Here is a 13,805-nt window from a genome sequence, read left to right as displayed (position 1 = left end):
TTTTACTTTTTCACTTTCTCTCTCTCACTCTGTATGTAATTATATGTAAGACCCTGAAGTCATACACAGCACCAGATGTCAGTCTGTTCTGTGCACACATTCTTTTACTTCCTGTTTCTCCTTGCACCTGTTTGTCACGTCTCGGGCAATGTTTTTCCTGCTGTCTCGGCACACATACCCATGCCTTTTCCAAAGTTCAGAGCCCCATTCAGTCACTCTTCCATGAGTCTTTATTACATAGAGGAAGTGACCTGGATCCTATAATGTATGCTATAATTGAGCCAGTCTGAGCACCTCGAGTCAAATCACACTCTTTAAAATCTCTCACTCAAGCGCTATTGTCATAAAACACTAAGCACCCACCTCCCAGCGATTCTCCCTGCTTTATTAAAGTGTGGCAGAGAGCAGGCTGAGCTACTGTCAGATCCTACAAATAGATCAGGCGCGCAGTAGTTCATACATGTGCACGGAACAGGGAGATAAAGAGCGGCTCTAACACCACTGGAATTTCCGTCGTGTTTTAGTTACAGAAAGTGATAGATGTGCAGGAGGAGCTCATTGTGCTTCCCCTGCATGTGAAGAGAGGTTGAGGCTGCACTGATGCTGCTTTGTTATGTGGACAGTGTCTTGGAACTGATGTGAAGAACAGCACCAGGTCCTCAGGCATAAACATACCATCTCTATTTTAATCTTTTTTTTGCATTACACATGCTGCCAAGTTTATAGCTCCAGCTTCACACACACACACGCACACAGGCTGAAGTCAATGAACGGTCATAAATCAGAATGTACTTTTAAAAAAAAATAAATAAATTCAAAGCTCTTAAATAAAAACAAATAATTAACTTAATATTTAATAATCCATGAGTAAAGACACAAAGGGAAGAGGGAGTCACTCGCATGGCGTGAAGCATGCACGCACCGTTAAACTACATCAAAATATAATAGATTATAATGGTTTTTACTCCTATCTCTGTTTTGAACATCAGTATTTTTATCATGCTCCTTCAACGTGAACTAGGCCACGGAAGGGGAGAAAAAAAAAATGAGACGATTAATTTGAGATGGCAGTCATGAGAATTCAGTGTCACACGCATCATGAACCACTTCACAGGAAAAGCATTTAATCACATGCCTGAATTAAACTCCAAACGTTTAGCCGTCTAACCTGCTGAATTAGACGTCGATTTCCCGCCAAGGTGTCTGTTTAGCAGCGGACGGATTTATAACATACCGGCGTTAACGTTCTAGTTTTGCCGTGTCTGTCCCCAGCTCGTCCTGTCCACGAGTCGCAGGCGCGAAGCTTGTTTGCTCTGTCTGTGCACTTGCCACTCAGGCCACTGAGTGTAGTGTTGGCTTATTAAATAAGTACTTCATGTTATAGAATCGAGCTGTTTACCTTGTCGTAGTGCTGAAAAGGTCATGCAACTCCACTCTCTGTTGTCAATGTCTGATATAAATCCAGATTCTAGACAAAGACCAATAAAACCGACGCGCTCACATTCTGTTTAAAGACAAAATAAACCATCGGCGACGTTCCCATAGTTCTCTACTAAATGTAGAAATAATGCTGAATGTTAATGCTTTATATGTTTAAAAGCATTGATGTGTAATCCAGTTGTGTACTCATGAGATTCTCAACTCTCTCTCTCTTTCTCTCTCACACACACAGCCATTTTCCTGGGTTCCTTCCGTTTGCCTTACGAGGAGATCAGGAGGATGATTGTGGAGGTAGACGAGGAGCAGCTAACAGAACCAATGATCCAGGTAACACATCCTTTCACCTCTAGTATGCATTAGTTGCAGTTAATGATTTAAGAAGTGACATGGTTATAAATCCATCCCAAACCGTTTATCACTCTGTGTCAGCGTCTACATCCATGCGTTAGATGGCTCGTTGTGCTTTCCCGCTGACACGGTGTTGATGCCTTACTTTGGCTCTGCTCTACCTAGCTGTTTGGGTGTTAGATGTTAGCGCTTAGGGTTAATTCTGTGCCACGCAAGGTTAATATCGCAGTCGTACGGTACATCGGGCCAAAAAGGGACAACTGGCAGCAAACTGAATAGGCGCAAGTTAACTCCTAGGGGCGGGACGTCCAGAAGATTTGGATCCACGTGTCGATGTAAAAGGCGACGACTGAAGTGAATCGAGTCAGCGATCGTAATTAGGACTGATTATGAATTGGTTGTTATTGAAAAAGGACAAACAACTAGTGCTGTACAAAAATAGTTCTATTTTTTTATTACGTCATTTGAGAATGAACAGAGGCTACTAAATCGAATCGTATCGCAGCAGATCCAGTCGTATAGTCCAATATCAACTCGTGGCCTTAAGAACAGAAATCGTATTGTATTGTGTGGAGGTTCTACACCTCTGTGAAATAGATTTTCTTTGAGTAGCTGCAATACTCAACCGCATTAATGACTATTCCATTCCTTAGACCTGTCTGGACTGGATGGGTTTTTGTTGCTACGCTGAAACAACCCTGGTTCCAGTATCATCGCCGTGTCTATTAAATAAACAGACAGCGGTTATTTAGTCGGCTTGTGCTGTCGAGTTTGCTGGAATACAGAAACATCAACCCAGTCTCACCATCATGCCTTTCTGACATTTCTCCGTATTGCCCTTGTTAGCTTTCACTTGTTAGAGACCTAGACATGGACAGCATCAGGAAGAACGATGCGTGGGCCCCACTGTTTGTGGGAATGTTTTCGTCGTGCTCCACACTGTTGTAGTTTGTAGTGTTGGCATTCTTCTCCCTCAAGCCCATGTTCTGTAATTACCACACTCAGCTCTGCTCCAGTGGCTTGTAGAGGAACATGTGTGTAAGGAGATGCACCGAGGGCTTAGGTATCTTCACCTTCACCCTGCTTCTGTCTTGTTTTTATCAACTTTGTTGAAAACATACTTTTACTCGTCCTATCTATATTTCTCACGGCGCCTCCAGCGCTGAGCATGCAGCCTTCTCCATTTAACAAACACTATTGATTGGACTGATTTGATATGTTGAAGGATCGTGCTATGGAAATAGTTTGAGAGCGAGCTGTAATGCGTGCTCTTGCTTCAGCGTTGTTTTAATATTAGACGTGATGAACTCGAACGTAAGGCCTCATGGTGTGGCTTGAACAGATGAAACAAACAGCCCACTGTTGAGCCGTGTGTCGATGGCCTGGTTATTAAATGTGAATTTATATTGTGGCTATCAACATTAGCAGCCAGGAGATATGGATTTCCTTTGCATTAGATGACAGATTATTGTGGGGATATTGATAAATGGCATTCGGTGGGGATTATTTTTGCTAAATGAGAGTGGACTGCATAATGATAAACCATTTATCTGCTCTTTAATGAACTTACTGGAGGGCGAATGAAGGGGAATGAGTGGAATTACTTTGGCAAATGCACACAAATCGGGAGGAGCATGGGCTGCATTTGTAATGTAGGGGGTAAAAGAGAAGGTTGAAGGAAAGGTTCTATTAAAAGAGATTAGTATTTGGTGCCTCACCGCTGGATTTGGCGTTTATGAAGGCAGGGTGTAGTGCCGAGTACGTCAGTAAATAAAGATTTTGGCGTGTTGTTTGGCTGATATTACGTCTCTGTTCTTGCCTTACTCTGACTTACTCTGAATCTGTGTCTTTGCATTAGACTCTGGTGAAGCACCTTCCTGAGCAGGAACATCTGACTGCATTGGCCAAGTATAAACATGAGTATACCAGTCTGTCTGAACCTGAACAGTTTGGGGTTGTGGTAAGTGTACACACACACACACACACATTGAATCATAGATTAGTTTTTTTTTTAAAGACACACACACACACACACACACACACACACACATATATATGTGTGTGTATATACATATATACACATATATATATATATATATATATATATATATATATATATATATATATATATATATATATATATATATATATATATATATAATATAAATGATGTGTGTGTATATGTGTATATATATATATATATATATATATATATATATATATATATATATATATATAAATGATGTGTGTGTGTGTATATATATATATATATATATATATATAAATATATTTATATTTTGTGTAACTACGAGGCTTGTGTATTGATGTTAAAATGATTTTCCATTTTAAAACATCCTGATAAATGATTTAATCACCCTGAACCGTTAGCATAAAAAGACATTAAAATGATCATTTCCCCCATCTCAGGTTTAAGGAGAATAGTGGAGGCCATAGTAATATTAACGGCTGTGCAGTCGGGAACTGTGTTGGGAATCACAAAAAAAAAAACTCTAACCGAGTTTTCCTGCAGTAATATTTAGGAAACAGTAAAAACACCACCACCACAGAAAGATATAATCACATTTCTGTCTAATCCTTTTAGAGAACATTTTCTCTGTTGCTGCTTCTCATGAAAGCTTGTGTTCGGTTTGATACTCTATTAAAGACCATTTTAATATTTTGGGTCAAAATACTTTGCCTTTTTCAAATTTTTGCAACCGAAAGAGCGCAAATATTTCTGTGACATCCCTAATAAATATAGTTGTAATAATATGGTAGTATCATAATAATAATAATAATAATAATAATAATAATAATAATATAGCCAGAGCCATATCACCCTGCAGCTCTTGCCTGGTTTCCCACTGAAGCTAAGGAGGGTTGAACCTGACCAGTACCTGGATGGGAGACCTATTGGGGAAAACTAAGGTTTCTGCTGGAAGTGGTATTAGTGAGGCCAGCAGGGGGCACTTACCCTGTGGTCTGTGCGGGGTCTAATGCCCCAGTATAGTGACGGGGACACTATACTGTAAAAACAGCACTGTCTTTTGGATGAGACGTTAAACTGAGGTCCTGACTCACTGTGGTTATTAAAAATCCCCGGACACTTATTGTAAAAGAGTAGGAGTATAACCCCGGTGTCCTGCCGAAATACCCCCATTGGCCCTTCCCTGTCATGGCCTCCTAATAATCCCCATCTCTGAATTGGCTACATCACTCTCTCCTCTCCACTAATAACTGGTGGGTGGTGTAGTTCTGGTGCACTATGGCTGCCGTCCCATCATCCAGGTGGATGCTACACACTAGTGGTGATTGAGGAGATCCCCCCCATACTATGTAAAGTACTTCGAGTGTCTAGAAAAGCGCTATATAAATGTAAGGAATTATAAACTGATGTTAAATATATCCTTTTTTTTTTTTTTAGCCAAGTTGAAAACACACACATTAATGAACTTAACATATTCTTCGAAGAAGTGTTTAACACCTGCACAAATCATTCCAGATTCAGAGGTTGGTGTTACTGCAGTTTAGTGCTGTCAGTTTCACATACACAAACTAAATATTCAATACAGAAAACATTGGTAAGTGCACGTTTAGCCTGTGGTGTATTAGTGTACTTTAATGTTCATTTCATTTAGAGCTTGTCACGTTTCCGCTCCGACCAAATCGATAAAACCCTAAAGGACTCATACTGCCTATTTTAAGAAGCTAAACATTTCAGTAACTGATCATGTATGCTAATTTCAAGTTGCTTAATTACAAGTCAGTCTTTTTAGTTAGACAAGGATTTATTATCCTGTTTTATCCAAACCAAATAACCAGAAACTCTCAAAATATTTACTTAAAGTAGTAAACCAATATAAATTTCAGTAATTAGTATCTTAACTCAACATTTAATAAATGAACTGCTTTCTCCTTCCATTTTAATGTTCTTTATAGCTGTTTATTATCAAGTGAAGTTCTACAGTGCGCTGCATTTACAGGTCTTAATGAATAGCTGACCATCTGTTTATTACTCACTGGGTATCTGTTCAGACTAGCAATTGTACAGTACTTGTTCAGTTGTTTTGCAGTCACGTCAAAAAGATTTTCTAACGTACCAAAACATAAACAAAGCTGCTGCATTTGTACAGAAAGACGGAATGACTTAATTAATGGTAATGAGCCTCATGTTTGTGGACTGCTTGTAAATGACTGACTTTGTCCTCTATACATACATAGTGATGCCACCAGTCTTGATTTGAACAGTGTTAACATACTTACTGTGATGGCTGGAGTAAGAGAACCGCGATGGCCGAAGTTAGGGAACCGCGATGGCCGAAGTTGGGGAACCGCGATGGCCGAAGTTGGGGAACCGCGATGGCCGAAGTTGGGGTACCGCGATGGCCGAAGTTGGGGAACCGCGATGGCCGAAGTTGGGGAACCGCGATGGCCGAAGTTGGGGTACCGCGATGGCCGAAGTTGGGGTACCGCGATGGCCGAAGTTGGGGTACCGCGATGGCCGGAGTTGGGGTACCGCGATGGCCGGAGTTGGGGAACGGCGATGGCCGGAGTTAGGGAACGGCGATGGCCGGAGTTAGGGTACCGCGATGGCCGAAGTTGGGGAACGGCGATGGCCGAAGTTGGGGAACGGCGATGGCCGAAGTTGGGGAACGGCGATGGCCGAAGTTGGGGTACCGCGATGGCCGAAGTTGGGGTACCGCGATGGCCGAAGTTGGGGTACCGCGGTGGCCGAAGTTGGGGTACCGCGGTGGCCGAAGTTGGGGAACGGCGATGGCCGAAGTTAGGGTACCGCGATGGCCGAAGTTGGGGAACGGCGATGGCCGAAGTTAGGGTACCGCGATGGCCGAAGTTGGGGAACGGCGATGGCCGAAGTTAGGGTACCGCGATGGCCGAAGTTAGGGTACCGCGATGGCCGAAGTTGGGGAACGCAGTTGGCCGAAGTTGGGGAACGCAGATGGCCGAAGTTGGGGAACGGGCCATGGCCGAAGTTGGGGAACGGGCCATGGCCGAAGTTGGGGAACGCAGTTGGCCGAAGTTGGGGAACGGGCGATGGCCGAAGTTGGGGAACGGGCGATGGCCGAAGTTGGGGAACGGGCGATGGCCGAAGATGGGGAACGCAGATGGCCGAAGTTGGGGAACGGGCGATGGCAGAAGTTGGGGAACGGGCGATGGCCGAAGTTGGGGAACGCAGTTGGCCGAAGTTGGGGAACGCAGATGGCCGAAGTTGGGGAACGGGTGATGGCCGAAGTTGGGGAACGGGCGATGGCCGAAGTTAGAGAACGACGTTGGCATGTTCAGGGTGAGAGCGAGAAAATGGGAGCAAACATTTGTGCTGCCCTGGCAACCAGTACATAGGTTTGCTTTCATGAGGTGTGTGCTCACAAGTGAATCACAAAGTAAGAATTGGGGAAAAATTAAATAAAAGCCAGTAGACGCGCATCTCAAGTTGATTTTATACTGTTTTTGTTTCGGTGTTTGTCACACGAGTTTTATCTTGCAGTCGCGATGACCTCTCTGTACAACGTGAGCGTAACTAGAGTTGGAAGAGGGCTAAAATTACTCCCTACTTCAGAACAGAATAAAACTCTTAGACAAACTTGACCACATTTGTGTTTCTCTAATCATCCTACACAACCCCTCCCCCTGCTCTGGAATGCCTCAAAACATTTACGAGCACAGACGCCTATATATTATAGTTTTTGATCATCGGTACAAATGAGAATGAATGTTCTTTATGAAGCAGCAACATCCATGTATCCTCAGTGATTATACAGTGTGACATCACATGAAACACGGGGACTGTGGGGATCCCGTATGTTTATCTGTGTAGCATGTGGCACTCGCAGTGTGTGCATCTTTTGGGCTGAGTAGAAAGAAACGATTTTGAGCTTTATTAGGCACACCCCCTGGACAGAGATCTGGGGCAGCCCCAGGACCCTCTGGAGAGATTATATCTCACAGTTGGCTTGAGAACGTCTCAGAATCCCCCAGGAGGCGCTGGAACCTGTGGCTGTGGATAGAAATATCTTGGCTGACCTTCTCTGCCTGTTGCCTCTGCCGCCTCCACCAGGAAAAGCCGAAAATAGAAGGACTAATTCAAGGGAAGAAGGAACATGTTTGTATTGTACATCGCTTTACTATATTACACGGTTAACACAGAGCAGTTGTCTGCATTAAGTTACTAAATACTAGTTATGCAGTTCAATGATACATGGCTGAAATACCCTTCTGAAAAATATTCCTTTACACCAGTACAGTGGTATTCAGAAGGACGTTAACTCCACTAGCAATTTTGATCAGAACTTGTGAAAATCTAAACCAGCTCTTTTTATTTGATTTATTTTTTTTTTTTCATCTTCAAAGAGGCGCCCTGATGAAAAAAATTCTATATGTCAGCCTTTGCAGGAGCACTGCTACTTTTTTTGGGTTAATCCTGCTCAAATATTTATGCTTATAAGAGCTTTGAATTGCAGTCTGTTTCATCGCAGATTAGATTGCGTATGACGTGAACAGAGGATGCTCTCAGTGTGTTTACCCACACAGATTAGACATTTTTCACTGACCCATTTCCTTTTACTTCATCTTTCTCCTCTTTGTACCCCTCGCAGCCTTCACTTCGCCGTGATAAAACAGTCCTTTGTACTAAGGGCGTCTTGATTATTTGCGGTGCATGCGTGTGACGTTTGCTCTTTAATAACACTAGCTTTGAATGATTGTTGTTCTCATTTCACGTCACGTGTAAAGACTAAGAGTCCGGTGGAAATTGGCATCACAGACCCTCCCCTCGTCTCATCCCATCCGCCCATCTGCCTAGAAAAGCATGGCATTTTAATAACGAGAATATTGCAGTTTGCGTCTTCGTAGATGTGATTTTATTACAGTATATTTGATTTGCGTGATTTGTTTACTTGTTGTCTCTCTCAATATCTGTTTCTGCTCAGTGCTGGCTTGAATGTTTGATATTCAGTAAAGACAATAATTTCTACGTGTGGATAATGGCTCTAGACATATTAATCGTTCTTCTTTATTGAGTTACTTATCTATGCACTGTTGCCAGTCTGTTTTCTTTGTGATCAATTACACCTCGATCGCCTACTACTCTTATATATATATATATATATACACATACACACACACACACACACACACACACACACACACAGATACACACACAATTTGAAATCAAGTAAGCTATTGGGTCCCCAATAAACCCGTAATATATCATCTGCTCTTTGAATGTCTGTCAGCAGTTCTCACACAACACTCACACAGATATATATAATTATGGCCTCGGAGAACATTTTCTCCCCGCCCTGCCCGTGTCCACAGGGCGTTCTAACATCGTTGCCGGTGCCCCGGAGCCTCCGCTTTTAGAACGCAATATTTCCCAATTTAACTTAATTGTGTAACGCCCGTAATTCGACGCTGCCTGTTGTGCGATGCCGTCCGTCCCTCCGGTCGCTCCCCCACGGCCGCTCACGCACCAATTAACTTCAGCAGAAGGAGCCTAGATCACATCATTGCCAACATCCATTACGATTGCCTAGCAACACAAAAACCCTGGCCTTCGTCACATAAATAGCTTTTAAAATGCCAGGCCGAAAGCAGTAGGCAAATTACGAAACTCTGAAAGTAATTTCAGACCGAGTCGGAGGGGAGCAAACAGAAAGCCGTAATGAGGAGTCTCTCAGCGCCGAAGCTGAGTAAAGGTTTTCAGTTTGGACGTCTTTGTGAGGTTCAGTGTGAAACATCGTGCTGCAGTGTGCACAGCTTTAATGTGAGGATACTCGGGGAATTATGAACCGTCACTCTGTGTGTAAGGGAATTGATTATATAGTGTACTGATAACTCCTAATGTCTATTCAGATGTGACAGTTTTTCCATTAAGACGTCAGGATTTTAGTCCCAGAAACTTGTCTCCCGTCTGAATCGACATATTCCTTTATATCCTGTGGGAAAAGAGGTTTCCCCTTTTTTTTTTTTTTCCTTTTCATTCCCCCCTTCAGTATAAAGACAAGTGTGGTCTATTATGTCTCGTGTCTTTTTATCAAAACCAAGTATTGACCGAGTTTTAAACGATACGTCTCGTGCCTTAGATATACAGTATAGCACTGTGCAAGAGGTTTAAGCACATGAACAGAAATGCTGCAAAGCGAAGCTGCCTTCAAAAATAATGACACGATGTTTCTACATTGTGGGGGGGGGGGGGACAAACTAGTATGAAGAGCAGTAAACGGTGATAAACTAAATAAAGTCCATATGTGATTTTTAAAAATGCGTCCGTAGTCTCAGGTACACTTTGTGCAGCCTTATAAGGAAATTGGCAGGTAAGTTTTACTGAACGTCTTGGAGAATCTGACTCATAAAATACACATCAAATTATTGTGCCACGAGTTTTTCATAGTGCCGAATGTCCGGAAATCTTACCTCATCCATAGAGTCCTGTTTTGATCATCATCTCTCTCTTTTAAGCGTTGGGTGAAATCCCATCACTGCTCGAGAGGACCGAGGAATGCCATGGTAATAATCTAAATCAGCTGTATATTCGTTTTCTTTCTCTGTCTGCAGATGAGTGTTGTGAAGCGCCTGCGGCCGAGGCTGAACTCCATCCTGTTTAAGCTGCAGTTTGAGGAGCAGGTGAGTCACCTGAGGCCGGACATGCTGGCGGTGAGCGCGGCGTGTGAGGACGTGAGGAAGAGCAAAGCCTTCAGCAAGCTGCTGGAACTTGTGCTGCTCATGGGCAACTACATGAACACAGGCTCTCGCAATGCCCAGTCCTACGGCTTTGACCTCAGCTCCCTCTGTAAGGTGTGTATGCACACACCGCATCTGTACTAACTTACTTACCTAATGATGTACTCACTGACGTACAGTACTTACTTACGAGCTTAAGTACTCACTCACTGCAATGACGTATATACTCACTCACTGATTATCAACGTACTCATGTAGTAATTTACTCAGTTACTTACTTACTTACTTACTTACTATCCCTCTTAATCACCAACTTGCTTAAATGTGTACATGTGTACTTACTGTGCGTTCAGATCTTCCTGGGAAGTTCGTATTTACGAGTTAGGAAGTCGCAATTACGACGTCAGGTGCGTTCAGGTCACTTTGGTCGGAGCAAGTTGGCGGTGTACCTTCTCTTAATTAAGTATAAAGAAAATACAGCAAGGTTTAACTCTACTTCGAGAAAATGAAGAACAAAAAATGCTCATCAGGTGTGTTTTGCTTTTTTTTTTTTTTTTTAAATGTTTTTTAATCAATTTACGAAGCCGCTGTGAACTTTATCATTGCGTGTTATATTGTAATTGTACAATGCTGTCATATTTTGTGCAGGAAATTAGCTTGTTTTATTGTAAATGTAAAAAAAAAAAAAAAAAAAGCCTGACAATAACGTGCTGCATATGCCCAGCACGTCACGACTGAAATCAGCTTCTGAAACGTGTAAACATTCAATTTCGGCAAATTTAACTTCAGCTGCAGACGTCGCATCCGTTGATTCCACCGTGTTTTCTTTCTGACAGTCAGAGCTTAAAGAAAATCCCGAGTTTCTCCACTCGTAATTGCGACGTTGTGGTGGCGTTTATTTGCGTTCAACTCACACCGTTACTCATACATTTACTTACGTCATTATAATCTACTATATTAATCTGATGCCTGTACCCAAGACCCAAGTGTGTAGCCCCAAATGGCAGAAATTTTCAATGGAATGTTTAAAAAAAAAAAAATAAAAAAAAAGAAGAAGAAAGAACAAACGATTTAATTTTACTTCACACGTTCTCTTCTCTAAACTCTTTCTTTTTTTTTTATTTTTTACTTTTTTCCTTTTGTTACCCCTTTGTCCCTTTAAAATCCATCAAATTCTTTAGACGAACAAGTAAATAATTAATAAATAAATAATTCATCAAAACAAATAAATAATTAAATTAATACATGAATTTAATAAATAATGTGAATTAAGTAAAAACCTGTTTTAAACAAACCCTTCTGTTTTTATTTATTTATTTATTTATGTATTTATTTATTTTGCGCATGTTTTGGAGTAGGAGGCTACCTTGCCCTTTCCAATGAGCCACCTCACTCTTGCCTTTTATTTATTTATTTATTTATTTATTTATTTATTTTTTATTTAAAACACTCTCGAGCTTTGAGGCATGTTTTCTCCGTGTGTGAGTGGAAGGTGCAGAGCACGATGATTTTAAAGCTCGTTAAGTAGAATAGCTCGTCTGCGATCCCGTTTTTTTTTTTGGGGTGGGGGGGATACGTGTTGGGGAAGCTGAAATGAAATAAGATGAATTTAATTACGAGTCCAGCCTATTTTGCGCAGCCATGGCAACCCACCGCTCATTCTGCAGTTCCTCTCCTTCTTTTCCTGCCTCACTCTTTCTACTTTTCTCTCTCTCTTTATTTCCTTCTCTTGCCTCTTCTCTAAATGGCCATTACCACATTACAGCTGAGTAACCAGGCCAGCCTTCTCTCGGGCTGAATGAAATGCCTCTCAGCTCATCAAATCTCTTATAGCACCTGACAAAGGAGTCCCACACCGACAAACACATTCATAGCCTGGACTTTATTAGAAGCAGAAGCCGATGGACTGCTACAGGAACATCTGCTTCCTAGTAGCTGATAATGTGAGGAAGTGATGAGAGAGAGCTCTGAGTGGCCAGTGAGCCCGAGACACAATCTGCACAGTTCTGACCTTTTTATTATTATTATTATTATACATTTTTTTTATAAATTCCACCTGTATCTCTTGCCACTTTTCCTCCGTGTTGAGCCAAGCGATTGGAGGATGCTCAAATGCAGCTCTCTCCTAAGTTTCTAAATGATGGAGAGATTTGTCTTCCCTGACAAACGAGTGCAGAAAGAGAGGCAGAGTGACAGATGTGTCATTCCCGACAGGCGGAGAGTAACAAAGAACGCGTGCCATTCCCCGCCTTTCAAGTTGCTTGCCTGAGGACTCGTCCTGATGTTCTCTTCCTCTGCTTGTGTTTCTCTGCTCGTTTGTTTGTTCAGGCAAGTTTACGTGGGACATGATTTCCTCTGTGTTGTGCTTGGTGTATGTTTAGTCATCAAAAGTGTAGCTGAGGTGACTTTTCCCACAAGGAAACATTTAGCTTTCTTTTAGGTGTTCGAATTTGCTGTCTAACTCTGAAAGCTTGCTGTTCGCTGAATGCCCACAAGGTCAGCAACTATAGCGATCACTAAAATACTGCACTTCAAGTGAAAAGAGAGAGAGAGCGAGAGAGAGCGAGAGCACAACGCTCTTATTATCCAATAAACGTAGATTAGTACGGATTTGCTTCGGAGTATTTTCTTTCTTTCTTCCCCTCGGTTTTCTATTTGTGCACTGTTAGAGAAAGAATTGTGGGTTTTATTGAAACTTTTTCCCCTCCGATATACTGTAAAGAACCCCACCAGTTTCAGAAAAGCACATTGAGTGCTGAGCTTTGTAACGTTTGTGCCATCACTCCAATAATATGCTCTTTGTTCTGTATTCTTCAAAACATTTCGGCCTCTACAAAGTTCTATATCTATTGAATCGTAATCATGATTAACATTGAAAACATCTCGTGTTTTCAATCTGGCTGCAATTTCAGAGCGCGCTATCAAATTAACTTGTCAAAGACAAAAGGAGGCTGTCAGCGATGACTTTATCCATGATCCCCCCCCCCCCCCCCTTCTCTCTCTCTCTATTTCAGTGTCTTGCTTTCTTATTCTCGCCCTTATTCCATCTTCCTGTCAATCCGGGTTCATTGTCGAGATGTAAATATTTCCTGCGAGCAATTAACGATTTGAGTGCGTTTCTCCCTCTGTGCATGTATACCATCTATTTAAATATGCACCTCCGATCGTGTCTTAATATCAAGACTCTAAAGAGAAATGTGAATTTCCTAAGAGTCACGTTAAAAAGTTAAGTTACTTATATGTAGTTTGGAGTTAATACTGAAACCGGTATTCAGACCTCAGATAGGACTACAGCCTTAAACGCGGAGTCTCAGTTACAG

The 13,805-nt window shown here is 42.0% G+C and overlaps 1 protein-coding gene across 2 annotated transcripts in view; it reads left to right on the top strand.

The window, feature by feature from the left end:
* The window catches only part of diaph3 (diaphanous-related formin 3), a 376,752-nt gene that overhangs the window by 229,794 nt on the left and 133,153 nt on the right, over positions 1-13,805 (top strand). For both annotated transcript variants that reach the window (XR_008386878.1, XM_053634162.1), the window contains 3 exons: positions 1,673-1,767; positions 3,647-3,748; positions 10,360-10,599. Coding sequence is in view for 1 of the 2 variants with exons in the window: in XM_053634162.1 (XP_053490137.1) it covers positions 1,673-1,767; positions 3,647-3,748; positions 10,360-10,599 (437 nt within the window). In the remaining variant the exon portion in view is untranslated. The remainder of the gene's footprint in view (positions 1-1,672; positions 1,768-3,646; positions 3,749-10,359; positions 10,600-13,805) is intronic.

Source organism: Ictalurus furcatus, chromosome 10, assembly GCF_023375685.1.
Source record: "Ictalurus furcatus strain D&B chromosome 10, Billie_1.0, whole genome shotgun sequence".
Taxonomy (NCBI): Eukaryota; Metazoa; Chordata; class Actinopteri; order Siluriformes; family Ictaluridae; genus Ictalurus; species Ictalurus furcatus.
The sequence above is the reverse complement of the archived record's forward strand: the minus strand, read 5'-3'. Positions and strand labels throughout refer to the sequence as shown.